This window comes from Mus musculus, chromosome 1 (genome assembly GCF_000001635.26).
Source record: "Mus musculus strain C57BL/6J chromosome 1, GRCm38.p6 C57BL/6J".
NCBI lineage: Eukaryota > Metazoa > Chordata > Mammalia > Rodentia > Muridae > Mus > Mus musculus.
The window spans coordinates 131,688,681-131,715,650 of record NC_000067.6 but is presented as its reverse complement, the minus strand read 5'-3'; the positions used below and the strand labels follow the sequence as shown (position 1 = coordinate 131,715,650).

At 47.3% G+C, this 26,970-nt stretch overlaps 1 protein-coding gene across 7 annotated transcripts; it reads right to left on the bottom strand.

Moving 5' to 3' along the window:
- Positions 1-207: 207 nt before the first annotated feature.
- Rab7b (RAB7B, member RAS oncogene family) lies at positions 208-26,970 on the bottom strand. Of its 7 annotated transcripts, XM_006529428.4 has the most exons (7): positions 26,816-26,968; positions 20,839-21,015; positions 18,585-18,652; positions 17,696-17,822; positions 17,020-17,235; positions 9,930-10,055; positions 208-4,031 (listed from the first exon to the last, which is right to left on the bottom strand). In XM_006529428.4, exons 2-7 carry the CDS (start codon positions 20,995-20,997, stop codon positions 3,954-3,956), a joined length of 774 nt encoding a protein of 257 aa, XP_006529491.1. In that variant the 5' UTR covers positions 20,998-21,015; positions 26,816-26,968; the 3' UTR covers positions 208-3,953. The 7 variants fall into 7 exon arrangements, with proteins under 7 accessions (XP_006529491.1, XP_006529494.1, XP_006529492.1 ...); XM_006529431.3 differs by lacking the exon at positions 17,020-17,235 and having other exon boundaries at positions 26,816-26,970; XM_006529429.3 differs by lacking the exon at positions 9,930-10,055 and having other exon boundaries at positions 26,816-26,969.

The following is a 26,970-nucleotide window of genomic DNA, read 5'->3' as shown; positions in this document are numbered from 1 at the left end:
ACCTATACATATGCAGGCAGCCCTAGATGGACTCCAAGGAGGCTAAAGGGAGAACACATTAAGTTGTGAGGGAAATGTGGGGGTGGGACATGGGGGAGGTGTGGAAAGGGAGGGAATGGGGTCAGGTTTCATCAAAGCACATTTTATAAGTACATGAAATTCTCAAAAGAATGGAAATGGTGAAAAAAAAAAGTGATGAGGTTTTGGTCTTAGTAAAATCCATTTATGTATTTATTTAAAGAATAGATGGGCAGTAGTCCACTAAAACTCATCCATCCCCTACTGTCCGCCAGTCTGTAAAGCTGAGTGCGGTGAATCAAAACACGCCCACCCTAGCAACTGGGAGCCTGAGGCCGAAGAATACCAAGTTCAAGGCTGCGCATCAATAACTACAACAAAAGACAAACCTATCAGCCCCCTCCCCATAAAAAACAACAAAAAGCACCCCTTCTCTCAAAACAAAAACTAGAGCAGGCCCTGTCTTCATGGAGAGGAAGCATAGCGAACAGTAGTGGGCGCTACTCATCCCAGAGCTACCTGTGTCTAACCAACAGCTCCCCAGCACTGCTCTGGAGCAGGGGGAGGGAGACGAGGGTAAGTGAAAGCCACAGAAGTCCTCATCTGTGGCTCTCCTGTCCCAGTCGAGCTGCTGCTGTTGGTCACTGTGATGTGCACAGAGAGAGTGCACACAAGGCTGCTCTTGGGTGCCAGAGGCCGGTGTGGGACTGCAAGCAGAGCCTGAGAAGCTGTCTGTGGCCGAGGGATAGACAGCCCAACCACCAGGCAGCAGTAGAAAAGCTCTGTTATGTGGGAGCAAACGGCAGCAGAAATGGGCATTTTCCCAAGTCCCTGAGGGCAGGGCCTAACGTCCAAGCCTGCTTTGTTTGGTGATAAGATTTGGCTTTGTTCTTTTCCCGAGCCCCAAGGATACATGCTGCGGGGAGTCCTGATCTGAGTTCTCCGTTGACCAGCAGCCAAGGGTGCTCCACTTGAGCGAGGCTGTGGTGAGCCCGATCAATAGAATCCTGTTGACTGGGGTCTTTTTCTTGAAGGGATGACTATGAAGAGGGCCTGGGATATGTTGCCACCGCGCCCAACTTAGATGTCGCTGTGGTGGGGTGAAGTTCCTGTGCCTGCTGGCATGGATGCTAAGGGCCAGTCTCCAACTCAGGGTGACTCATGGTTGGGCTACAGTGGCTCGCAGGGACCCTTACTGTGGGTCTGGTTGTCAGCTCAGCTCACTCTGCCCTGGGGATTGGTCAGCACATCTCCCAGTTGTAATAGGATATCTGTGAGTCTCCAGGCCCACAGGTCCCTGCTTCCATTTGGAATATTTAGTCTGTGCTATGACTCTAAAGAGGACACAGAATCTATGTCATGTGCTTTAAGGCTGTGGCAGAGCCTTCCCTTCAGGCTACAGTGTGTCCAGCAGGGTCGGGCCAGAGCTCTGTTGTTTGAGCTGAAAGCTCACTGCTTTCTCAGGACCACGTCACGGGGAGGTGAGTCCTCAGGAGGGTTCACCTCCAATGTCGGATGCTGTTATTGCTGTCTTGAAGTCTTAATTTTTGAACAATCTCACTTTTTTACGGGGCCCTGGAAATGAAATGATGTGGCTTTTACTGCCTACACTTTAACATCGTTGACATGCCAATTATGCTGACATAGATTTTTTTTTTTAAAAAATTAAAAAGCAAACACCATAGTCTCTTCTCGTCCAAAGAAACTCCTGGACATCCCCCTCCCCCATAGATATCTAAAGTTACATAGTACTAATCCCGCCCCCAGGTGCTATGTTTCCTCCTAGTCACACAAGCGTATGACAGAGTATAATGAATAAATTAGGTACAGCAAGAGATGGACAATAATTGACAATAAATTAAATGACCATGAGTCTGTACAAGTAATAAAAGGCTATAAATGCATATTCTAAAGATACTGTACTGTTCCCGACCTTATCCTCATGTGACAACATGAGATGATGGCGTATCTCAGTGATGAGATAGTGACATGGGTATTGTGGCGTAACTTTGGTTACTATTAATAGAGGCATTTGGAATGATGGCAGTTGATACATCTGAGACAGCTACAAAGTAACTGCTGGATTAGATGCACAGAATAGAGCAAAGGCAACTGACCTGGGTAGGATGGCGCAGCGGTTCACCACACTCCTTCAAATGACACGTGCATTGAAAGTTGTAAGTTATTTATTTCTGGGATTTGCTATTTAATATTTTTGGTCCACAGTTGACCATGGGTAACTGAGACTGGTATCACTGACCAAGAGGGACTATTGTCCCATAAAGGATATAAACAATGGAAACACATACTATTTGCTGCGTACCCTTAGATATGGTCCTTATGTTCATCGTGCTGCCGAATGCACACCTCCCCACACACATCCCTCCACAGTCTGACTTCAGGAGAGCCACACCAATGTGTGACGGGGGCACAGTGTTCATCTCTGAAGGATGCAGGGCTCATTGTTCCTGTGACTGCTGTCCTTAGTAAGTTGCTTTATACCTCAGAGCTAGGCGGGTGCAGACAGAGCCCCCAGACCCCCAGTTATTACCCCCTGACTGGCTTCCTAGAGATTGACACCTCGGATCTGCTTGGAACTCAGGAAAGAAGACTTCTGTGGAGACAGGAATGTCTGTGGAAGGCATGAGGTATGAACCTGACCATTGAAGACCCTGAAAGTTCGTTCTGTCCACCTCCTTCAGAATGAGCCACCCTATCTGTGCAGTGTGAAGACAGAAGGAAAAAAAAATAGGTTCTAGCTTTGAAATGAACAGGACACAGAATCCACAGCTCTCCAAGTACCTCGCTCTGGGATCTGTCTCTGATTTCGATTTGTTGCCTGAATCAAGACATTTGATTTTTTTTTTTTTTTTTTTTTTTTACCCAACTAGCCCAGGTTCAACATTCCTACAGCCTGGAAACAAGCTTCAGCCATTTTCTTGACACAAACACCAGCTTTTCAAGTGTTCCCAGAACTCCTCAGCCTAAAAGCAGAGGACACTTCTGCCCCCTAGTGGCCAGTCATCAAATGATCAAAGTACCTTCTGGGGACAGGATATCCCTGGCCTTTTTTTCTCTGAGATAGCAGCTTTGAGTCCTCAGGGAATGGAATGCAGCACTCTGCCCATTGCCTCAGAGCCTTGGCCTAGCTGCTCCCTCTCCTGGCATGTTCTTCCTGTAGCTCTTCCTGCAGCTGCCAGCCCAACGGTCACCGTCACAGGAAAGCCCTCTTGGCCCCTTTGTCTAAAACAGTACCTTGTTGCTGTTGTCTGTCTTGCTCATGTCTGCTGGCCCTCTCTCTCCAGGTGCGCTTCTGGGAGTGAAGGACTCATGTCTGCTTTGTGTGTCTGGTGACTTCAGTGCAATGTACATCGAAGGCATCAAAAATACTCTCCAAAGGAGTGAGCCTGTGTGTCCACACCAGCACGTGGGATTTAAATGAAGATTATGGTTCTCAGTCGCCCTAGGATATGGGGAAGCCTTGGGAACTCTCATTTGGCAGAGGGCGCACTGAGGCCTGGTCAGTTATGGGAGCTGTTTGAGCACCCAGGAAATAGGTACAACTGTTTTTATCTTGCTCCCTCAGCTCTCCCTGAAAGAAGCTGTGGGAAGTCTCAGGCCTGTAGGCTTCTGCCTGTCAGGAGCGGTCCATGTTCTGACTGCTGAGGGAATCAGACCTGCATCTCCATCCAAACCTGTCGGTCCGTGGTGCTGAAGGGAGCAGTTTGTCTGCAGAGATGAGCAGGACGGTGTTGAGGCAGAGGAGAAAGAGGAGCTTGAGTCATGGAGACGCCCGTGATTTCTCTGGGGCCAGGATTTGCCTGTGACATTCTTTCCTGCTGCAGTGCCCCAGCCTCCTAGCTGAGTACCGGCTGGTGGGATTGCACTTGGAATGGCTGCACAGCTGTCATCGGGAGTCCGGAGGGAGGCCGAGATCAGCAGCATCTGCTCTTTGGCTGGCCTGGAGAGAGCTTGATGGAGTCTATGAGGTGGTTCTCTGCGGTGCCCTGGTACTGGGGAGGAGAGAGGAGTCAGTGTTCACAGCCTGAGGTCTAAAGAGCCCTGAGAGTCAATGGGCCCCGTTGCTGGGCATTCCGTCTTCTTTCTGTGATATTGTTGGGGAACTGAGGCCCAGAGGGGAAGCCCCTGCCTTCCTACCTTCTCTTCTTTTCCCGATCTGCCCTGCCCCTTCCCAGGAGTCCAGAGTATTTCGGTGGAAGGATTTTAGGAGCTCAAGCCTGACTTCCAGGCAGGTCTCAAAGCTCCCCATTCCCCAGAAGGGACAGCTGAGGCTCAGGTGGGCTCGGGCGGAGGTGATTGGCAACCCCTTGTCCTTGATGGATACTTGTCCCACAAAAATTTCACCACCCCCAACATTCTCTGTGCCTTTTCCACTTTTCTTGCTAAGTGTCTGGAGGAGCCCAGATGGCACTTGGTCACCACGCCAGGCGTAGGGAGACTTGCCCTATCAGTTCAGTGTCCCCATGCCACCTTTCTTCCCCTCCACCAAGATCCAAGCTCCTGTTACAACAAACAGCCAGAGATGGCCCCTCTCCATCTAACAAGCCCCTCGGTGCCCACCAGGCTCCCCTCCTAAGAGCCTTCATCCCTTGGCTTCAGAGAAGGCTGGGGGTTCTTCAAAGCCATAAATTTCATTCTTTGTTTCTTTTTTTAAAAGATAGGGTCTCTCCATCCCTGGAAATCTCAGTCTCCCTGCCTCTGCCTGGGTATTAGGGTTATAGGCGATAAGGTCATGGGTCACATAGACAGAAAGGTAGCTGTTCTGCTTCTGGGTTTATTTCATGTGTAGCAGTGTGAGTCTACATGTGGGTGTGTGCGCAGGAGTAATGGTTCTCACAGGGGGCAGAGGGCAGGGGTGTCAGATCCCCTGGAACCAGAGCTGCTGATGCTTGTGACTGACCTGACATGGGCACTAGGAATCAAACATGGATCCTCTAGAAGAGCAGAAAGTGCTGTTAACCACCAAGCCATCTCTCTACCCTGAAAGGTTTCTTCTTAAAGGTTCCAGGTTCTTTCCTGCTGTGATATTTGCTGGTCCTAGAGCTACAATACAGTGCTCCATTCTCACAGTGTTCCATCCACACAGTGCTCCATCCACACAGTGCTCCACCCACACAGTGCTCCACCCACACAGTGCTCCACCCACACAGTGCTCCACCCTCACAGTGCTCCATCCACACAGTGCTCCACCCACACAGTGCTCCATCCACACAGTGCTCCATCCACACAGTGCTCCATCCACACAGTGCTCCACCCACACAGTGCTCCATCCACACAGTGCTCCATCCTCACAGTGCTCCATCCACACAGTGCTCCATCCACACAGTGCTCCACCCACACAGTGCTCCACCCACACAGTGCTCCACCCTCACAGTGCTCCACCCTCACAGTGCTCCACCCACACAGTGCTCCACCCACACAGTGCTCCACCCACACAGTGCTCCATCCTCACAGTGCTCCACCCACACAGTGCTCCACCCACACAGTGCTCCACCCACACAGTGCTCCATCCTCACAGTGCTCCATCCACACAGTGCTCCACCCACACAGTGCTCCACCCACACAGTGCTCCATCCTCACAGTGCTCCACCCACACAGTGCTCCACCCACACAGTGCTCCATCCTCACAGTGCTCCATCCACACAGTGCTCCACCCACACAGTGCTCCACCCATACAGTGCTGTATGTAGGAGTGAGTGTGGGAACAGGTTTGTACCTACTCTGTGTGTCCACAGCTGTGCTACACTGGTTTGAACATAGCCCTCCTACATGCTAGACAGAACTGTAAATTGTGACTTGTCTCAAGTCCCCTTTCCATAGATACTCCAGGGACAGGGCCATGCCTCCAGCTTTTATGTTCTCCACAGCACCGAGGTGCAGGTCAGGCTCCCGGCTGCAAACGTAACCATGAATGTGGCCTCAGGAATTGTTATCAGGTATCAGGTCCGACTGCTGTACTCGGATAATGGGGGTCCCCAAAGGCACCCAAGGGCCAGTCTTCCTTCCCAAAGCATTTCTCGGACCTCCCTTATAGGGTCTCAGCAGAGCATCAGCTGCCCTTAGATACCTCATATGATGGGCATTGACTATTTCTCCTTTGCATTATTAGAATTTAAAATTAGGACGCATACTTAAATAGAAGAGTCAGTGTTTGGGGTTATGTGAGACAGAAGTCTGCCCTCACGGAAGCTTCCGGAATATCCCCACATCCCAGTCTGATATCCTCCTTCACTGTGTCACCCAGTGAGCCCACCCACTCTGCAGCATGCAGCTCTCCTGCTGAAAACCCTTGTGCATGGCTTCCCTTCACAGCAGCCATCTTTAATTAGATGCCTTCTCTCTACAGTGCTATATAAAATCCTCACAAAAAAGTCCCCTAAGAAAGACATTGTTGATGCTGGGCAGCTAGGGCAGCTTAGAAAGGATATGTGACTTGTGTAAAGTCACAGACAGCGAGTAGAGGTAGAGGCAGGATTCTGCAGAGCTCCCTCCCAGCCTGAGGCTCCCTCCTTCCCATGAAGGAGGCAACTCTCTGATTACCTCCTCTGAGCTCCAGGCTTGGTGTGAAGGAAAACACGACCTCTCTAAGAAGGGTCAGGTCTCAGGAAGCATACAATAGCTGTTCTGAGGCCCCCAATGCACACACAGTGGAGGACTGCCTGAGAGAAGTGTGGCATCATTGAGAGAAAATACACCTAACCCTCGAAAGACTTGAGGCCCCAGGGAATGGGGAGCTTTGGTGAGGTGGGGATAGCCTCTTGGAGACAGGGGAGGAGGAATAGTATGAGGAACAGTCAGAGGGCAGACTGAGAGGGCAATAACAACTGGACCGTAAAAAGAGATTAAATAATAATAATAATAATGAGCCAGGTCATTGGAGGGAATGTCAAAATTTGTTTGCAAACATATAAAGATGTTTATGAAAGTCCATATGGATCTTACGTTCCATCCTGTAACACGTTGGTATGAAATTTCTAATTTGTAAGCATAAATATTCTGCTGAAAGATGTGCCCCATTCGACACCAGTGTCCTGGGTAGGCACCTGAGTACAATGGACATCCCAGCGCCACCTGCTGGAAGTCCTGGCTCTTCAGTGTTGAGGCTATCTCCTGTGGCCATAGCCTCAGAAACCTTGCTGGCTTTACCACCCACATGTCTTCTCACCTCATGCTCTTCAATGTTGGATTTCTTTCTCTCATAAACTAAACTCATAGCTGACTGCTTGTATGATCCCCATGAATTGAAGCCTAGGTCACTGTCACTGAATCTCTGCCCTTTTTTCCTACCTCCCCACATCTCCAAAGACCTGCCGTATCTACCTGTAAGCACTTTCCAATTGCTTACATGTTCCCTGCTTCAGCAACATGGCTACCTTGTTCCCTTGCCTCCAGTGGCCTCTGAGTCACCCCCACCTTTACCTCAGTCTCCTGCTTCACTCTGTAGCCCTCATGTGTCACACTCCTGTGTAGAGAGAATAGCTTGGGTATTGTATGGATGCAACACCTGTCAATTTAAAAGCTTTCAAACTTCACGTTGGAACATTAAAATTCTGACATTTGCTAGCTGGGCATGGAGGCACACACTTGTGACCCCCAATATGATAGAAGTAGAGGCAGGGAGACTGTTAATTAGAGCTTAGCTAGGTTGAATAGTGAGACCTTGCTTCAGCCAAACAAAAACAAACATATAGAAGCAAAACCCACAATCGCTTCTAGGCAGCCTTCAGTGACCACGCCCACCACATGGGCTGTCACTCTGCTCCTTCCCTGGACCTAACCTCCAAGTCTACTCTGTCATGCAAAAGTTGCATTGCAATCACTTATGTTCTTCCTTCTCTTCCTTCCGAGTCTGATGGTCCCCTGCTACCTGCACAGTGTCGGGCACACATGCCACACTCTATGCAAGCTTTTAAAGCCAGCACACCGAAGCACCTGGATCTATTTCTCTTTCTGATGAGAGGCTGTCAGTAACTCCTATAGGCTGGAGATTCCACTCGACTAAGTAAATGCTTGGACCTAGGAGACTTCTATCCCACAGTGACGACTGGCCTAGAGATCACTTCTGAAATCCCCCACTGAATTAGACTCTCCAGCGTCAGGCACAGGACTGAAGTTTTTAGATACACCACAAGGTGTTACTGAAAGGATGTGTGCAAAAGCACCCTAATAATTACGGCATCACACGTACATGCTGTACCCTTCATACCTGTGTCAATGCTAGTATGTCTTTACTTTTGAAAGTGTTTATATTCACAGAGCAAGACCAGCAAGCCAGTGAGATTGTCGAGACCATGGCAAGACTCCCCTGTGGCGATGCTACTGTAGAAGCTTGCTGAAAGAGGGTTAAGAAGAACCCAGTGGATGGTGGGAATGATAACTGCAGTGGTTCTAGGAATCATGGCATTAGTTACCACAGCTAGAGTTGCTCTTCAGAAAGAAGTTCAAACTGCTCAATTTGTTAAAGACTGGCGTATGCATTCTCATGAACTTTGGACTCAACAAAGTGAGATAGACAGGGAAATACTTGATGGCATAGCTGTACTGAGACAAGCTGGAATACTCATTGGAGATCAATTAGAACTATTAAGGGAACGAATGAAGTTGAAATGTTATACGAACGTTACTTCTTATCGTCTTACCCTTTAAGATTCAATGATAGCAAATATGATTGAGAGGGGCTTATAAAGCATTCATTGGCTCATACTAATTCTTTTCAACTGATTTATAACTTGTAACAAGAAACTATAGACACAAAGAAGCTGTCTGATATTACAGGCATGGATGTTATAGAACACCTTGTAGGTGTTGTAGCTTCATCATCCCACAAATCATTTTGATAAGTTCTTGCTCTTATGATTTTATAATTCTCTTTGTGGTGTTAACTTTACTGGCTTTGAAATGTATGCCTATTTATTTGCATAAAATGTTAGACAACTAGATTGACAAAAGGCCATATTTACTGAAATGCTATACCCCTCTGCTCCTTCAGAAAATGAAGGCTTAGCACGTTGGTGAGCTTCTCTCTCTACTATAGCACCTATGACCAACTTCAATCAATAACAAGCAATTGTGGTGGCTATCTATATTATGACTCCATAATTTTCCAACAATAATTGTTATCCCTAACAAATCTTAAAACAAAAAGGGGGAAGATGTAGTGAGATGTAGAGTAAAATCTTTATATCTGGCTTTGAGTGAAATATTTCAGCAAAGCTTTTGCTATCTGTGCGTCGATCAGTAGAGGCTGAGAAATTGTTATGAGACTGTTTGAACCTTGAAGAAATGTTCTCTCTCTGGAAAGTCTGCACTTGGTGCTATGTGAGAGCTTGCAGCTCCACTCATGTTGGTCCTAAGACACTCCTGGCCAACCTGGAGTTCCTACTTTTGATAATGGCTTGCCACGGTCAGAAGGGACTGAGATTCGTGTGGGATGTCTGCTCTCATGAGCAGCAAAGGGAAAGATAACTCTGGTAGCTGAAACCTTTCCCAGTCCCAATTAACCTTGTAGGATGTTTCAATAAAGTAATTGGAGTGAGCTAGCTGGGTGTTAATGTTTTTCAAGAGTTTATACCCTTCTGCTCCTTCAGAAAATGAAGGCTTCTTGGTGAGATTCTCTCTCTACTTAGCACCTACAACCAACATCAATCAATAACAAGGGATTGTGGTAGCTGGCCAGACTGCAAAACCAACTAATTACTCACTCTCAGGTACTTATGCCTTTGGCATCTGTGGCACCAGAACTGCTAAGCCCATCCAACTACTGAATAATGAGAAAGATGAATACTCCTATCCCATCCATGTCCCTAGCTATGCCCATACTTTCTTCTTTGAAAGATCCTGAGGACCCTGCTTAGGGCAGTTCTGACTAGTTCCACTACCACATCACTCACCCTCAACAGAGCCCGGCTGGCCAGAACCTCAAAGGCTTGTACCACATTGATGTCATTCTTCGCACTAACTTCAAAATATGGCATATCCTTCTCTTTACACCACCCATGGACCACCTCCTGGGACACCTGAAGGAGAGAAATGATCACTGTTTCTGTATCGCTGTTACCATGGCCACTGTCACTGCTGCAGCTGTGGCTTGGGTGTGGGTTGTTCCCTCCAGAACCCATGTTGAAATTGCTCCCTGCCATGATGGCACTGAGTAAAGGAGGTGAGGCCTCAAAGGGAGATTAAGGCAAGGACTAACATGGCACTAGGAAGATAGCTCAGTAGATAAGAACATTCACTGCCTAAGTATGAGGGTCTGAGTTCAAATCCCCAACACCCACATAAAAGCTGGGTGTGACCATAGATGCCCAGTGCTGTGGGAGGATCCTGAGAGGTCACTGGCCAGTCAGCCTCACAGAGATGACAAGCTTTGGGTGCAATGACAGACTCTGTCTCAAGGGAATAAGGACATTCGTGATAGAGCAGGACAGCTGATGGCTACCTTGGTCTCTGCACATGTGTGGGCATGTACTCCTTCTTCCTCAGCATGCACAGATGCACATATACATATATACACATATGCAAACATACAAACATGCTCATACATTTTAAGAAGGAAGGATATAAAGGGGTCGGCACCCAAGGGAGTAAGTCTCTTTTGTGGGACTGAGAACAGTTTCTCAGGAAGTGAGGCCATCCTCAGGTTTTGATCACCCCCCCACCCCACCCCACCCCATTCTTTTACATTTCCTGTCACCACTGCCCTTGCTTTCTACCACCACCCCAGCCCCATGATCACACCACATGGCTGCTGCCCCTCTTAATGACTGAAGGCCTTCTCTGTTTCTACAGCTTCATATTTTATCTTTTCAGTTTTTAAAAAAGATTTTAAAACTTATTATGTATACAGCATGTATGCCCGCGTATATGCCTGCAGGCCAGAAGAGGGTACCAGATCTCATTAGAGATGGTTGTGAGCAACCTTGTGGTTGCTGGGATTTGAACTCAGGACCTCTGGATGAGCAGCTAGTGCTCTTAACCACTGAGCCATCTCTCCAGCCCCATCTTTTCAGTTCTTATGAATCTGTGAGGTGGGTGTTGCCAGTGCTATTTTATAGAGGAGGACCTGGAACGGTGGTTCTCAACCTGTGGGTCGTGACCCCTTTGCAGTTGAATGACCATTCCACAGAGGCCACCTATGACCATTGGAAAACACAGGTATTTACATTATGATTCGCAACAGTAGCAAAATTATAGTTACGAAGTAGCAATGAAGATACTTTTATGATGGGGATGGGGTCAGCACAACATGAGGAACTGTGTTGAAGGGTTGCAGCATTAAGAAGGTTGGGACCACTGCTCTGGAGAGTCACCTTTCCCTAGGAGACACAGCCAGGGTGGATTTGGACACGGACCTGGCAGAATTAGATCCCGCTTAACTCGCTGGCTTCCTAAGATCTGGCTAAAAGCTACCTTTCAACACTGGCTCCTTCTTCAGTCCCTCTAAAGGAGATGGCCCTATCAGACACAGGGCAGGCAGGGTAGGAACAGAGAGCTTCCTGTCTGACTCTATGCTGTCTGCCTCCATGCCTACTGAGCAGATCCATGCCAGAACTCCGGTCTCTCCGTAGTGGCCTGAACAGCAAATAAGGTTAGCCAGGGGTCAGGCTTTATATTAAGCACTTGACCACATGTCAACTCACCTACAACCCCAACCCCATTACATACTAACTTATGAGATGGATGCTGTTAGCTCCACTTTATAGGCAGGAATACAGAGGCTCAGAGAGGTTCAGAAACATGTCCTGGATCACACAGCTCAGGAAAGGGAGAGTGGATGCAGGCACAGTGGATGCAGGCACAGCTCAGCACCCTGCTGGCATCTGAATTGCTGCTGATGGACTCTACATAAGAACCTTGTTCTTTACTGTCACCCTATGAGACTGTAGTTCCCTTTCTCAGTCAGCTGAGAAAAGACATTGCCCCCAAGTGCAAATGGCTGGATGCGGTTTGGGGCGACTAAGTATGTTTCTGAATTACTTTAAGGGGTGACTCATACCAGAGTGTGATGTCTCATTAGTTATTTTGAGGGGAAATTACCACATATCTTCTATATGCTGTGGCTGGCACTTTAAAAAATATTTAAATGTATTTAAAGGAATCAGGCTGTTTCTCTAGGAGAAAGGATTGTTTGTCCCTTTTCCTAGAACACAGGGCAGGTTGAGGAGACCAAAGGCCACCCTTCTTCACATCGTCTCCTTGTTGCTTGCAGGTTCTGGAAACAGCTGTCTTACTGAGATCAGAGAGTCCCATTGCTTCCACTGACTCTGGTTCTTGCTCTCCTGGTCTCAGGACTGGCAAGAATGCCCAGTAGCTCTGTCTTCTTTTCACAGTGACTCTATTGCCCACCAACATTGCTCTGCCATTGTGAGGTTTGTAACCTAAGATGGTGGTCAGCTAAACAAGAATGTCTAGGCCTCAGTCTTAGCCTCTGATGCTTAAGTTGTTCCTGCTTTTGGGAAGAGGGACCCCAGTGTTGATGAGAAATGTTTCGTCCTATAACTGGTAAACCATGAAGACTCCTTCTACCTTAGGTTAGTCCTTGACTGTTTAGAGTCGTCATTCTGAACCTGTGGATTGTGACCTTCCGCAAACACGTATTTCCAATGGTCTTAGGAACCTCCAACCATAAATTTATTTTTGTGGCTGCTTCATAACTGTAATATTGCTGCAGATTGGTGTCTCAGTTTGTAAGAGCATCAGAAAAGAGTGTTTTCTGATGGTCGCAACCCACAGGTTGAGAACCGCTGGTTTAGAGGGACACTTGAGATGTCTATATTAGTGACATGTATATATTTAATCACCAGATATTAATACCTTACACCTGGATGGCATCTTGAAATAGTCGTTAGATGTTAACATTTTGTACACTGTCAGCATCCTGGGTACTCAACGTGCTATGAATCTTTTAAAGTCTTTGAGGTCTGCACTTTCACTTCCTCATGTTCAGCCCGCTCTAGCTCCCAGCTCCCCAGACCCTGAGTATCTAATTGCTTCTAAGTTATCTGGTCCTCGGCAGTTACTGTCCAGTTCTGCAGAGTAACTCTTTCTCTAGGCTGTAATCTGCAGAGGACACTGTTTTTATATTGGCCCGGGAAAGTGTCCAAGGCTGATCATTCACTGACAGAGCTTGTATGTCACACCCTCTGCTGCAGCTGTAGCCACGGCTCTGCTGTCCCTTCCCTCAAAGCAGACAGTGACCTCGGTGTCTGCCACCTTCATCTTATCTGCCACCCTTCTGATTGGTCTCAAAAATGACTGAACAGAATCTTGAGCACATCAGTTGAGCACCAAGCCACTTCTTTCTGGGACTCCAGCCCCTCCCCCCACAGAGGGCTGTCTAGGAAAGAAGCCATCAGACAGCAGCGCCTTTTAGTTTTCTCTGCCAATTGCAGCTCTGAGTTGATGACATTTTGAAGATCATCTTATCTTTTATGTATGAAACAAAACAGTTATTTATAACTTAAGCTCAGAGGACTTTAAAAGTAAATCTAAGACGTGGCACCTGGAGACACAGTGTTGCTTTTAAGGGCTTTCCTCTTGCTTACAATGGACTGCTAACATTTTGGTTCTGCTCATTCATCAGGAACCAATGTTTGACCAAAACTAGGCCAGATTACAAACATTTATTTATGTTTTTTTATTTATTCATTTTACATTTTGTGTGTGTGGCAATTATGTGTGTGTGTACATGTATGGACAGCATCGACAAGTTGTAGAAGTCAATTCTCTCTCCATTGACTTGTCCCAGGCATCACATTCAGGCCGCCTGGCTCTGTGGCAAGTGTCTTTACTGCTGAACCATCAGGTTGGTTCCAGTTAGCATAATATTAGCTGTGATGCTTTCCCATCTCATATATATTGAAAATGATTGTTATATAAATTTAAAATGAGCAGAGGGGCCAGAGAGATGGTTCAGCAGTCCCTCTTGCGGAAGATCTGGGTTTGGTTCCCAGCACCCACATGGCAGCTCAGTTACTGACGATAACTCCAGTTCCAGGGAAATCTGACGCCCTCTTCTGGCCTCTGCAGGCACTGCGGTGCCTCACCATGCACGGGGTGCACTTACATGCACTAAGCAAGATATTCATAGACATAAAATAAAAATAAAGAAAGCTTTCAAAGAATTAGCTTATCTGAAACTACTTAGTAAACCTCCAAGAACAACAAAGACTGGAAAACACCATTCTAACCAGTTGGTTGTAGGTTAGAACTCACCCCACTGGGCATGGAGCAAAGCATTCAAGCTTCAGAGAATAAATCCCTTGAAGCTCAAATGTTACAGCCCCTTTCTCATGAGCTAAGGTTTTCCCATTATTGGCTTCTGCAGAAGGGGTTTTTAAACAAAGGTGAGCCAGTAATTTCTTTGGAATCATTCTGGCTGTATGTATGTGTTGGCATATATGTGTGTGTGTATTTCTCATAGTAAAATACACACCACATAAAAGCTAACAGTGTAGCCTCATTTAAGAGTATAACTCAGGGCATGATGTATATGCCTGCTCTTGAGGGACCATCATCACCACTAGGGTCCAGAATTTCCTCCTTCCCAAGTCTAGCAATGTACTTTTAAATACTTATATTCCTTTAATTAAGTAGGAAAAACTACTATGTTTTCATTAAGGAGGACACAATTACAACGTTTCCCCTAATTCTCAAATAGTCTAAGGAAACCCATCTTCTGGTTGCCATGGCAAGAAGAGCAAGCTCTTCTTGTTGGAGTAGACCCAGGGCATTCAAGGAGCATGGTGGACCATGGGTGGCCAGCTCAGTCAGGGTGCTGAAAGGGATGGAGCCTGCCCCCTCAGCTCTGTGCCTGTGACTACAAGCTCCCTAGATACCCGTCATTTGGCTAGTCTTCATTTTCCTCATCCCACCCAGGGGTTGACAAACTTTTTGCTAAGTCAGCACCAGAGTGAAGAGAGCCAAGAGCGGGAGCTGCCCCCCCCCCGCCCCCCTGCTTAGTTCGTGGCTTTAACAATATCCATGTTGTGTTAAGTCTCTCTTCATTCTCTTCTCACTTCCTCTTCCACACTTCCCTGAACTCATTTCATTATTGTTCAGCACATCCGGTTCCTACTAGGCCACCTCCCTCCAAATCCTGCCTCTGGGCCTACCTGGCTGACAGACAAACTTCCTTTATCTTCCCCAAACCATCTTTTTTGTTTGTTTGTTTGTTTGTTTGTTTGTTTTTCGAGACAGGGTTTCTCTATAGCCCTGGCTGTCCTGGAACTCACTTTGTAGACTAGGCTGGCCTCGAACTCAGAAACCCACCTGCCTCTGCCTCCCGAGTGCTGGGATTAAAGGCGTACGCCACCATGCCCGGCTCCAAACCATCTTTTATCTGCCCCATTTGGTGGCTTTCCCCTGGGTCTCCATCTCCCCTTTACCATCTCCATTGTGGCCATTCCCACATGTGTCTCTCCAAGAGGATGAAGGGGTTTGGCTTGCCTGGTGCTTGTTGCTTCTTCCAGTCCCTTATTCTTCTCTAAAGCAAAGTTCACTGCCCCCCCCCCCCCCCCAGCTTGGCTCAGACCTATCCTATGATCCATCACCTACTCTACACCCAGCCAGGCATCCGTCATTCATTCATTGAACGTTTGCAATCTTACTTCCTTTCTCCATCAGCACAGCTGCCACTACTCAGAGTAGCCAGAATGTTGTTTATCTGCTATCAACCTCTCTGCTTTTCCATCTTTTCCACAGAATCAGATCTAAACACAAAATTGGCCTTCCTCTCTTCCTACTTCACTCCAGACAGTACTACACCCCAGAGCTCTTATCTGACCTAAGCAGGTGGGATTGTGAACTTGTGAAGCTAACAGAGAAGCTCCCACTGCAGCTGGCCCAGTGAGGAAAGAGACAGAGACTTGGATTACTGTCTGAGACAGGATGTCTGACACTGAGTCTCCAACCCGAACTGGTCGCACAAAACTGAAGACATGTTCTTAGCACACACTTCTCCCCTGAGGTTTTGTTCTTAGGTATCCCAAAGCTTGCAGGTTCCCTAGCTGTTTGAGGCTGTTCTTCAAGCTTCTCAGATTCTGAACACCCAGACTAAACATGTCCTCTCTGAACAGGGATCTTGCTCTTCTGCAGGTGGGGGCAGCTGAAAGCACACCTTCTCTCTCCCCCAATTCTTGTCCACCTATACTTCATGGTACCAAGTTTTGGTTCAGTTCTCCTGAGGTTTTCTGTTTGAAGCACTGTGAAAACAGAGTTCAGACACCATGACTCCATTTCCCATCATGGTTTTCCATAAGAAATACTGAGAGAATGTGGTTCTAACAGCTCCTTTGGGTACTATTTGGACTTTGATCAGCACAAAATACCTTTGTGCCATGCTTTACAAATCAAGACAATCCCTATTCCTTTTATGTATGTAAAGGTTAAAGAACTTTCCACTCAACAGCCCTGTGATGGCTATGAGCTACATGGCCACTGTGGTCATGGGGTAGACCAGTTGTCAAAGGGTTCATTGGCTATCCTGGGTATGCCTAACTTAGTGAGAAATGATTAGTTACCTAGCAAACTTGTAGGTCCCAGAATTGATGCCTTTAGAGCCTGTGTGACTCCACGCAGAAATATGATTCAAAATGAAATCAAATTCCACCAAGATCTGACTCTTGGTTCCTCTGCGGTCTTAACTCTCTGGTTCTCTGCTACTCATGGTTTCAGTTTATGTCATGCTGCTTCTATAGCCTATAACCCACTTCTTCTATCCACTGGCTCTCTATTCTGGACTTAGACGGCCTTCCACTGTAATTTCCAAATCTCCAAAGTATATAACTGTCACTGCTTTTACCATGTTGTACCATAATTGTCACTATTAGATGGTAGATTTCTTGAGGCAAGGACTCTGTCAGCACTGTATGTGAGGCCCAACACAGCATGAGGTATACAGCTGTTGCATACAGTTCATTGAGTGAGTGAAGGAAGGAAGGAAGGAAGGAAGGAAGGAAGGAAGGAAGGAAGGAACAGTACCTTCCTATCTTCCAGATCGATTTTGTTCCCCAGCACCACCATGGGATATGACTGCTCCATAGGGATAATCTTTGCCAGGACATCATCCCTCCAGATATCCAGGGCTTCAAAGGACTCTGGATCAGTAACATCAAATGCCAGGATACAGCCATCGGAACCTTTGTAGAATGTTGATACCATTGAGCGGAACCGCTCCTGACCACCTGTGTCCCAGATCTGGAGAGGAAGAACAGGGCCCCACAAGGCTCTGATGAGTGGCTGAAGGGAAGCCCAGCAAGGTTGTATCATGCTGAAGCTGTCATTTCTGGGTGGGGAAAATCCTGGTGGAAGTGTGCCCTTCCGCACCCAGGCACTGCACCCTCCCCGCAACCCCCAACTCTACCACAGCTCTTAGCTCTCACTTTTTCTCTAATTTATGAGGGTAGAGGTTGTTAGCCCAGCTCCCAACAGTAAATATATTTTTGGCTTTGTGGGTCATCTATCCTTGTTACACTGTTCACTTTTGCTGTAGTAGATAAACAAGTGGGTGTGCCAGTGAAGAGACGAGGCTTAGCTCAATTAGCCCATGTACTTTACTGATCTCTCTCCAGATCCTCCGAGCTTCTAGTACTTGTTGCTGTGTACGTGGGTGATTTTCAGGCGTGTGTGTAGCAAAGAGGCAGAGGGCACGGCTCACCTGCAGCTTCAAAGTTGTGTCATCCAATATGATGATTTTGGAGAGGATGCTGGCCCCCAGTGTGGTCTGGTATTCCTCGAAAAATGTTTTGTGTACATATTGGTGAAGAAGAGAGGTCTTTCCCACGCTGAGGAAACAAAGATTCCGAACATGTGTAAACACATACCTATAAATAAACACACACACACACACACACACACACACACACACACACACACACACACACACACACACCTATGCCATTCTCAGGACACTGTTCTCTCTCTCTCTCTCTCTCTCTCTCTCTCTCTCTCTCTCTCTCGCTCTCTCTCTCGCTCTCGCTCTCGCTCTCCTTCTCTCTCTCCCTCCCTCCCTCCCTCCCTCCCTTCCTCCCTCTCCCCGCCTTTCTTTCTTTGTTTTGGAGTTTAAGAAAGGGCTTTGATGTGCAACTTGAAGTAGGATAGACACACAACAACAGTGTATACCTTAAGTTGGTCTCAGGATGCTTAGAGAGTTACCCAGATTTTGAATTTCTAGTATCTATAGTCTAGAGACCACCCTTTGGGGAGCAAAGGATACAAAATAGTTTCTAGAAGCAGAAACCAACCAAAATGAGCCATGTGGGATAAGGTTAAGTATCCTACAACAGTGTGTAGATTTTGGTTGGGTGTAGCAGAGGGTGGGACGATCCAGAGTTGCAGAAGGGCTACAGAGCTGGACCCAAACCAAGAACCTTTTGCTAGCTTCTTTCTCTCAACTATGCTTCCTTCCTTGAAGAAAGGTGCAATTCTGCTGTCACTCGGACTCAGACAGGGTCCCTTGGGGGTGGGAGCACAGCCTGTAGCACAGTCATGACACTCCCAGCTGAGGCTCTTCTCCAGCAAACACCCAGCAGCCAGGCTTGGCTTACCCAAGTGCACCAACAATGATAAGTTTCAAGTCCACTTTCTTTCGGGGATTCATGAGGGGCTTCAGGGCCTGTGGGGAAACAGAAGTCATTTTTGCACTGGCAGGTCTTGTAGCCATTGTCACAGAGGCTAATCCTCCCATACTCGGTCACTGAAGACTCCCTCAAGTGTCTTCCACTATACCCCAGCAATAGCATTTAGTATCCCGTGGGCTCTGTTTCCCTCTGCCTTACCAGGATTCTGCTAAGGACTCTAGTCCTGAAGCGCACACATGACCCAGCACCCCGTATACCCCTCCCTTGACTTTCCCTTGCCAGAGTTCCAAGATGGACAACTCACTCGCCCTTCAGCTCTTCCAGTCTTGCTCTGAGATATAGCTGAGAGTGTCAAACGGCAGGACAGATCTGAACAGAGACCTCACACAACCCAGCCTAGAACCAGGAATGGAGGCCAGCGTGGGGAGAGGGGATGGGCTGGGCAGGACAAGGGATTCATTGTCACGACTGCCTGGAGGCTTTGGATGAACAAGAAACCCTCCCCCAGGCATAGTGTGTGGCACTTGCCAATCATAGGCTCTTCGCTGCAGCTGGAAGGGGGTGAAATCAGTACACATTACTGGAAAGCTACTTGGCAGCATGTGTGGTGAGCCTCAAAATAGCTTTGACCTCTACTTCTAGCAATTTCTCTACAGAATTCACCAGGAACTTGAGCAAATACTTTTTCTCCTTTCCAATGTTTATTGATCCTTTATGAACTTTACATTGTGCACCCCAATCCCACCCATCTCTCCCATCCCTTTGAATCCACCCTCTGTCCTTGTAACCTACCCTGCAAAAGAAAATAAAATAAGATAGAACAAAAAAGAAAGTGCTGGGGGCTGGAGAGATGGCTCAGAGGTTAAGAGCACTGTCTGCTCTTCCAGAGGTCCCGAGTTCAATTCCCAGCAACCACATAATGGCTCACAACCATCTGTAATGGGATCTGATACCCTCTTCTGGCATGCAAGTATACATGCTGATAGAGTATACATACATGTAAAATAAATAAATAAATCTTAAAAACAATAACAACAAGAAGAAAGAAAATGGTGTTGTGGAAGCTGTAGTGTGTCACAGTGTGTCCTACAGTACACCCTTTTGTCCACACATCTTTACTTGCAAATATTCATTGCAATGAGTCGTTGGTCTATTCCTAGGCCTCTGGCTTCTGCTACGCTATCTATATTTGATCCTCACAGGGACTCCTGTAGGACATCCTGGTGTTGTCTTGTCTCATGGAGATCCTGCAGCTTTGGATCTGCAGGACTGGCTCTTTCATGTGCTTCAGCAGATCACAGATGGGGTGGATTTTGGGGTTGGCCAACTCAAAGCCCTGGATCTGGGCCTGGGAGATAGCTAAGCCTGCCGTCTCTCCTGTGTCCGAACCACCAGGGCAAGCTCTCCAGCATTGTTCTCATTTGTTTACCCAATGCTACAGCCAGTGAGGGGCAGGGCCAGCTCTCTTGTGCTCATGCCCTTGGGAGCAGCACACCTGCATACCTACTACCAGGGTACTGCCCAGGTAAGGTTCAGGGCCTGCTCTCCTGAGTACTAAAGCAGCCCAGCTCTTCCACTCTCATGACCTTGGGGTTGTTCACCAGTTCCCCTGATGTCAGTGTCAGCTCTATTGTGCTGCCTAGGTGAGGGGCAAGGCCAGCTCAGCATGGTGCCTCAGGCACCAGTCCAGACCAGAGACATATGCATGGCCTTTGGTAATAACACAGCCCTGGGACATCATCACAGACCCTGGCTACCATAGGACCATGAACTCAGACATGGCCCTTGGCAGTAGCCTGGTCCCAGATGTCCCCATGGCCTCAGGTAGCCGTGCAGGCAACTCAGATCAGCATGTCCCTCCCCACAACAGCATGTCCCAAAGATGGTCTCTGGTGACACTCCAGACCATGGACACCCCCTTGGCCTTTGATGGTAATTTGGGCTACAGATATCAACATAGACTCCAGCTGCATTAGGACCATGAGCCCAGACGTGGCTCTTGGTGGCAGACAGAGCCAGAACTTCACCATGGCCCCCACATGTCTCAGTGTTGGGGATTGAATTCAGGGCTTTGTGAATGCTGAGCAAGCACCATATGCAGAGATCCCATGAAATGCAAAAGGTATACATTGTAAAATAATTAAATTCAATTAATTAATATTAGTAATTAATAATAATTAATCAATAACTAATTAATTACTGAGCATAAACAAATGTACACCTTTCCTGTGAAGCGAATGCATGAAAGCCTGGACTTGACACTGGGATCACCTAAGATGAAACACAAAGGACTTCCTCTAGGAGACACCAGGGAAGACAGGGACCAAGTAACTCTAGAAAGTGATGCTGGCAACATGGCGGGCCTGAAGATGCGAGGCATGTGGTGTGGTGAAATTTCCTAGGAGAGAATGAAATAAAATTCTGGGGATGGAGAATGGAAAAGGTGATTGATTTGCTTCTGGGGAGGAAGCAAGATTGATGTGGATTATGACTCTCACATCCCATCCATCCATCCATCCATCCATCCATCCATCCACCCATCCATCCACTCATCCATCCATCCATCCATCCATCCATCCATCCATCCATCCATCTGTCCATCCATCCACCCATCCATCCACTCATCCATCCACTCATCCATCCATCCATCCATCCATCCATCCATCCATCTGTCCATCCATCCACCCATCCATCCACTCATCCATCCACTCATCCATCCATCCATCCATCCATCCATCCATCCATCCATCCATCCATCCACTCATCCATCCATTATTCTTCTAGCTACTTAGCAAAAGTTCTCCATCTCCCAGGAATGTGGAGGCAGGGAACTAAGATACCAACCTGGCCTAGTGTACTGCAACAATGTTGCTGCTCACAAAGGCAAGCAACCAAGAAGTGGCTGAGAAATCTCTGAAAGAGGCGGGCCTTTGGGCATCAGTTATCTGTTTAGAAGGGGCCTGAGAGCAATGAAACATTGTTTCCTAACACTTTGGTACAGTGTGTCAACTTAACATAAAAGACCACCACAACAGTTTAGGATTTAAGAGTTTCAAAATAGAGGCCAAGATGAGACTGCACCAGCTGAGCAAGCTACCTGCAGTGGGTTGTACCACATCATGTGCAGCAGGCTATTCTCACCATAGCTGTGAGGTGAATGTAAGCAGGGCTCATAGAAATGACCCCACTGGGATATGGCTCAGTACTACTGCAGGGCTGGCTCCACTTGAACAAGGCTTCCATCCTTACCATCAAAAGGTGTGTGTGTGTATGTGTGTGTGTGTGTGTGTGTGTGTGTGTGTGTGTGTGTGTGTGTGTTGTGGACCAGGGGGAGTCACCACTCACAACTCACACAACACCACACTATAGTAAATGGATGAGCTAGTACTAGGAAGGAGGCCAGAGAAAGCTCTTCTGTGTCCTAGTGCTTTCTGATCACTAGAGTTTGAAGCCTTGGTGTCTGTGTACATGAACATGTAGGGATGAGATTTGGTGTGTTCAACAAAGCCTTAGGCAGACTGGGAAAAGGCAGCCAGAGGGACAAAGAGGTTCTATTAGAGCAAGGGACCTGGGGTTGCTGAACAGGAGCCCTGTGTGAGGACCCACACTCAGTGGACACATCATGTGGAGGTAAAGAGAATGGACCATGCTGACATTTATTGATCAGACACTGTGCTGAGAGCTTTGAAGCTATGCAAATAAATAACAACACATTGTGCGCATTAAGTGAAGTAGTGTGCTATTGTGCTTGATGCATTGTTTTGATATATTTACTGGAACAAATTGAGGTTTCTTAAGAGTGTTAAGGTTTTAGAGTGTTAGCTATTTTAGTGCACACAAAATATTTACAGGGTTGGCACTATTATTATCTCTGTTTTACTAAGAATGAGAGGTTTCCAGGAGCTAATTTAGGGGTTCCTAACAACACACAGCCTGTAGTGGGAGAGCCTGGGTTGGAGCTGAGATTTGGATCCAGACCTAGCTCTATAGACTGCATTTATGGTTGATACTGATCGCCAGTTTGACAGGACCCAGCATCACCTGGGAGACAAACCTCTGTGCACATCTGGGAGTGAGTTTCTAGACTGAGGTGATTGAGGTGGGAAAATACACCCTAAACACAGACACACCATTCCATGATCTAAGATCCCAGGCTGAATAAATAGATTGCAAACTGAGCACGGGATGTTCCTCTCTGCTTCCTGGCTGCAGATGCAGTGTGAGCAGCTGCCCCGTGCTCCTGCTCTTGCTCCATGCTTTCCCAGTCATGATGAATTGCTCTCTCCAATGTGAGTCTAAATAGGTCCCTATCTCCTTAAATTTCTCTGTCAGGCATGTTGTCACAGCCATGAGCCATATAACAAGTGAAACCGGGGTACCCATATACTAGGCAGTTTGTTCTAAATATTAGAAAAATTATGGAAGCCTGGAGCCTGCTAAGCAGATACTCTGTCATAGAGCTGTACTTTCACACCTTTTTGAGGTGGAGTCTCATGTCATTGCCCAGGTTGGCCTCAAACCAGCAATCCCCTGCCTCAGACCCCCAAGAATCTAGGACCATAAATGTGTGCCACTGTGCCAAGAGACTATGCCATTAAGGGCAGTGAATGAGATGAACATAGCTTGACCCACTGAGGCCCTATCAGAGCACTTATTCGCTCTACCTGAATCGCCACCAATTACATACTTTCTTTTTTACAAATTAAATTAATTAAAAATGTCATATATGTGTACTATATTTATACCATTTCTCCCTACCTCAAATCTTCCCTTCAACTCTTCCCATGCTTCCAACCTTGCCACACTCCCTCTCAAATTCATAACCTCTTTAAATGCCAGACTTTCTACACAAATGCCAATCAATCCATAGATATTCTGAAATGCAAGGCCATTTAAAAAGGATGAGGTGATAGTGTACAAACACACATGGATAATTTAAGTTAAACCCTGTCCCCCAGATCTAAGCATTTGACAGTGTATGACTAATCCCAAGTATCAGAGTGTGTCTCTGAGCTTAACCCTTCATGTGTGTGCCCTGGAAACACACAGCTAGAACATGTGTGTGCCCTGGAAACACACAGCTAGAACATGTGTGTGCCCTGGAAACACACAGCTAGAACATATCAGCTATGGAGAGATGAGGAAAGGCAGAAGAGAGGCTAAGAGTTTCCATTGCATCTTAAGTGTGTATATTTAAAAAGTTTATTCTGCAATCTTAAATTGCTTCTGTAATTTAAAAATATCAATGAAAGACTAACCCCCGCCCTCTCTTTCCCCCAGTTTTACCCTGATTTAACATCTCTTTACAAAGCATATGTGACTATGTGGCTGCCCAGGGTCATCTGAGTGTGAGTTCCTATTTGGATGAATCACCATGACAGGGGGGTTGGGGAAGAGAGAGAGAGGCTGCCTCATGCCAGGCAATGACTGTGACTTTGAGGTCAGAGAGCCTTCTCTCTTCCCTAATCTACACCATCTGTGACTTGAGCCATGAGTATTACTATTTTTGAATCCTCTGTTCCCTCCTGGGTAAAATGGACATCACTTATGGCTGTGGCTTCCTCTGCAGATGGCACATGTGTGTCATATTATGCTAGCATAACAGGATCTCAGTGTTGGGAAAGATCCAGATGACAGTTTAACACTGCTGTGGGGTGGGGATTGGTAGAGGAGGTCCTGAGATCTGATTTGCAGGTGGTCGCTATTTTTGATAACGTAAACATGTCTACTAAGGGTTGATGTCAAGCTACAAATATAGAGCATGCATGATACTAGCAGGACCTTGGTGTCACTTGATCGAAGCACTGGGCTCACGGGAGGCAGCCAGATGTGCCCTGGGTGCGTGTTCCTTTCATCAGGGGGACAGGTTTCTTCTAGGGGCCATCCACAGGTGCTGGGGGAGGGAGTGTTAGGGGTGGGGTTGAGGTCTTCCCTTTGGGTTTTACTTGCTTCTGATCCTAATAGCTTCTCAACCCCTTCTGCTGTCCTGATGCCCTTTCCAGATGATCCCTGGAAGTGTGCAGCCACCAAAGACTCCCATACCCTGATCCCCAAAAAGGCAAACATTAATGAGTCTGACATCTAAACATAGCCTTGATCTTTGGTTCAGAGAGTGACCTGGGCTGGCCAAGTACCAGGGCTGAAGGAGTCTGTCTGGGAGCAGCTAGGAGTGGGGCTCTCTTGACTACTACTCCCAGGTTTCAGATAGTAGCTGAGGTCCTCTCCCATGTTGTCTACCCCTGGCTGGGTGTAGCTACAATGTTCTTTGGGGCCTCTTTTCACTGGCTGACTCAGAGATTCAAAGAGGGAAGCAAGGCATCTTCGTATCAACAAAGCCGAGTCATCTTCACTGTTACTTAACAGTGAGTAGCAGGCTTGGAATGCTGGACCTGCCCAGCCAGCCCAGCCCACACAGAGCAGGACTCCAGACAGGACCACCTCTTCCCTAGCTCCCGCCCCACAGCACTTCCAAGCCAGAGCTGGGCCCCACCCATAGCTTCTCTACAAACAAGGAAGACTGTTGCTGCAGAGCTCTTCTTGGGCCTGTGTCTAATCTACCAGAACTCTTGAGGATCTCAGCCTTTACCTTCTGACATCCATATCCCACTGGCTCCATCCAGGAACCCACATAGTCTCTTGCCTTACTTGTCCTGGATGAGGTCCTGTGTAAGTTGTCAGGGAGACCAGTGAACAGCGGCAGCTGAGAATTCTGCAGCAGGCCGGGTTTCTCTGCCCAGTATTCAATCTTTCCCAGCACAGTTTCTCTTCTCCCCCTGCACCCCATACTTTATTCATTCTAGAAAACAGTGGACTTGCAGGCCGAGTGTAAGGTTTTCTGTTTAATGAGATTCTTGGGGCACAGGAGGCTTTGTTGCCTGCCAGGATCACTTGACAGTTGGCATCACCCACCCAAATCCTTGCAGGTCTAAACCTGCTTCCTCTGCAAAGCACACCCACAGTGCTGGTTTCGGAAGGCTCCTCGTTCTCACTCTTTAAGCTCTTTGGGGAAATGTTTGTCCTGCTTCCCCAAGTAGACTACCGGTACCCTAGACAGTACCTCTTATCTCACTCTACCCCGCCTGTCCCCAAAGCATGGTCACTGATGCTGTGGATACAGAAACTTCCCTGAAGAGTGACAATCCATCCACGTGTCCTTTCTAATGCATGTATCCATTCATTCATCCATCCAGGTGTCTGTCTATCCACACACTCACATAGTGCACACCCGCTAAGCAGAAGCACAGTATATGTCTAAGGATACTCACAAACTACTATCTCCATAAGACCTTTGTAGTGGGGGACTGACCTATAAGCCCAAAGCAATTCTTTTTTATCAATAAAGAAGCAGTTTATAGAACACTTACAATTTACAAAATGCTATTATAGCCCAATGGATTCTATAGTCAGTACTAGTTGGTGGGCTGGTAAGATGGATCAGCAGGTAAAAGTACTCGCTAGAACCCATGTAAGGGTAGAAGGAGAAAATCAACTCAACAGAGCTGTCCTCTGACCTCCACAAATGTGCTGTGGTAAGTATGCATGCCTATCATTCACATAAAACGTAACACCACACACACACACACACACACACACACACACACACACACACACACCAAACAACAACAAACTAGGTTAGTAGCCAGCTTAGAGTAGAACCTGGACCTGCCCACTTCTGTTCATTAGCTCCTACATGGTAGCTCTTCACCTGGAGAAATTCTTATGGATTAGAACAAGAGGAATATTTTCCTATTTTGAGAGCTCATCTTTCTCTGATAGCTTCCAAATCTTCATCCTAGATGGCCCCCTGTCTGTGGGCCAAGGAGCTGCCAGATTCCGTAGGACCCAACCCTTTTAGAAGGTTTTGGTTTCTTCCAGGCCCTGCGGGTCTAGAGGCATAATGAGAGCCTCCTTTGAGCTGCCTGTCCTGTCTGGTATTGCTGCCTTTGCAGGTTCCCAGGCTGGGCCCCGCTCCCTGTGATTGGCAGGGAAGTCCTTTCTCCACCTCACTCAGGAACTTTCTGCAGTGCAGGGGTCTTCGGGTTGGATTAAAATTCCGCACCTGCCAGATTCTTAGCCTCATTTCTGTACCTGGTTTCTTTTCCTCTTCACCAGCAGACGAACAGTTCCGGCGCAGATGGGCACATGCAAGGACAGATGGGCTGCCAGGCCCCTTCCAGGCATGGCTGTACGACACTCACCTCACACAGGTGGGAGTTCTAGGTCTGGGTCTCTCTTCTAGGAGTGGCAGTTTCAATCTGGCCAGTATTGAGAACGCAAACGGTTTTGGTGAGAGGCCACTTCCCTCTGAGTTTTCCTCCTCTCTTTCTGTGCACAGACTTGGGAAAGTTGCAAA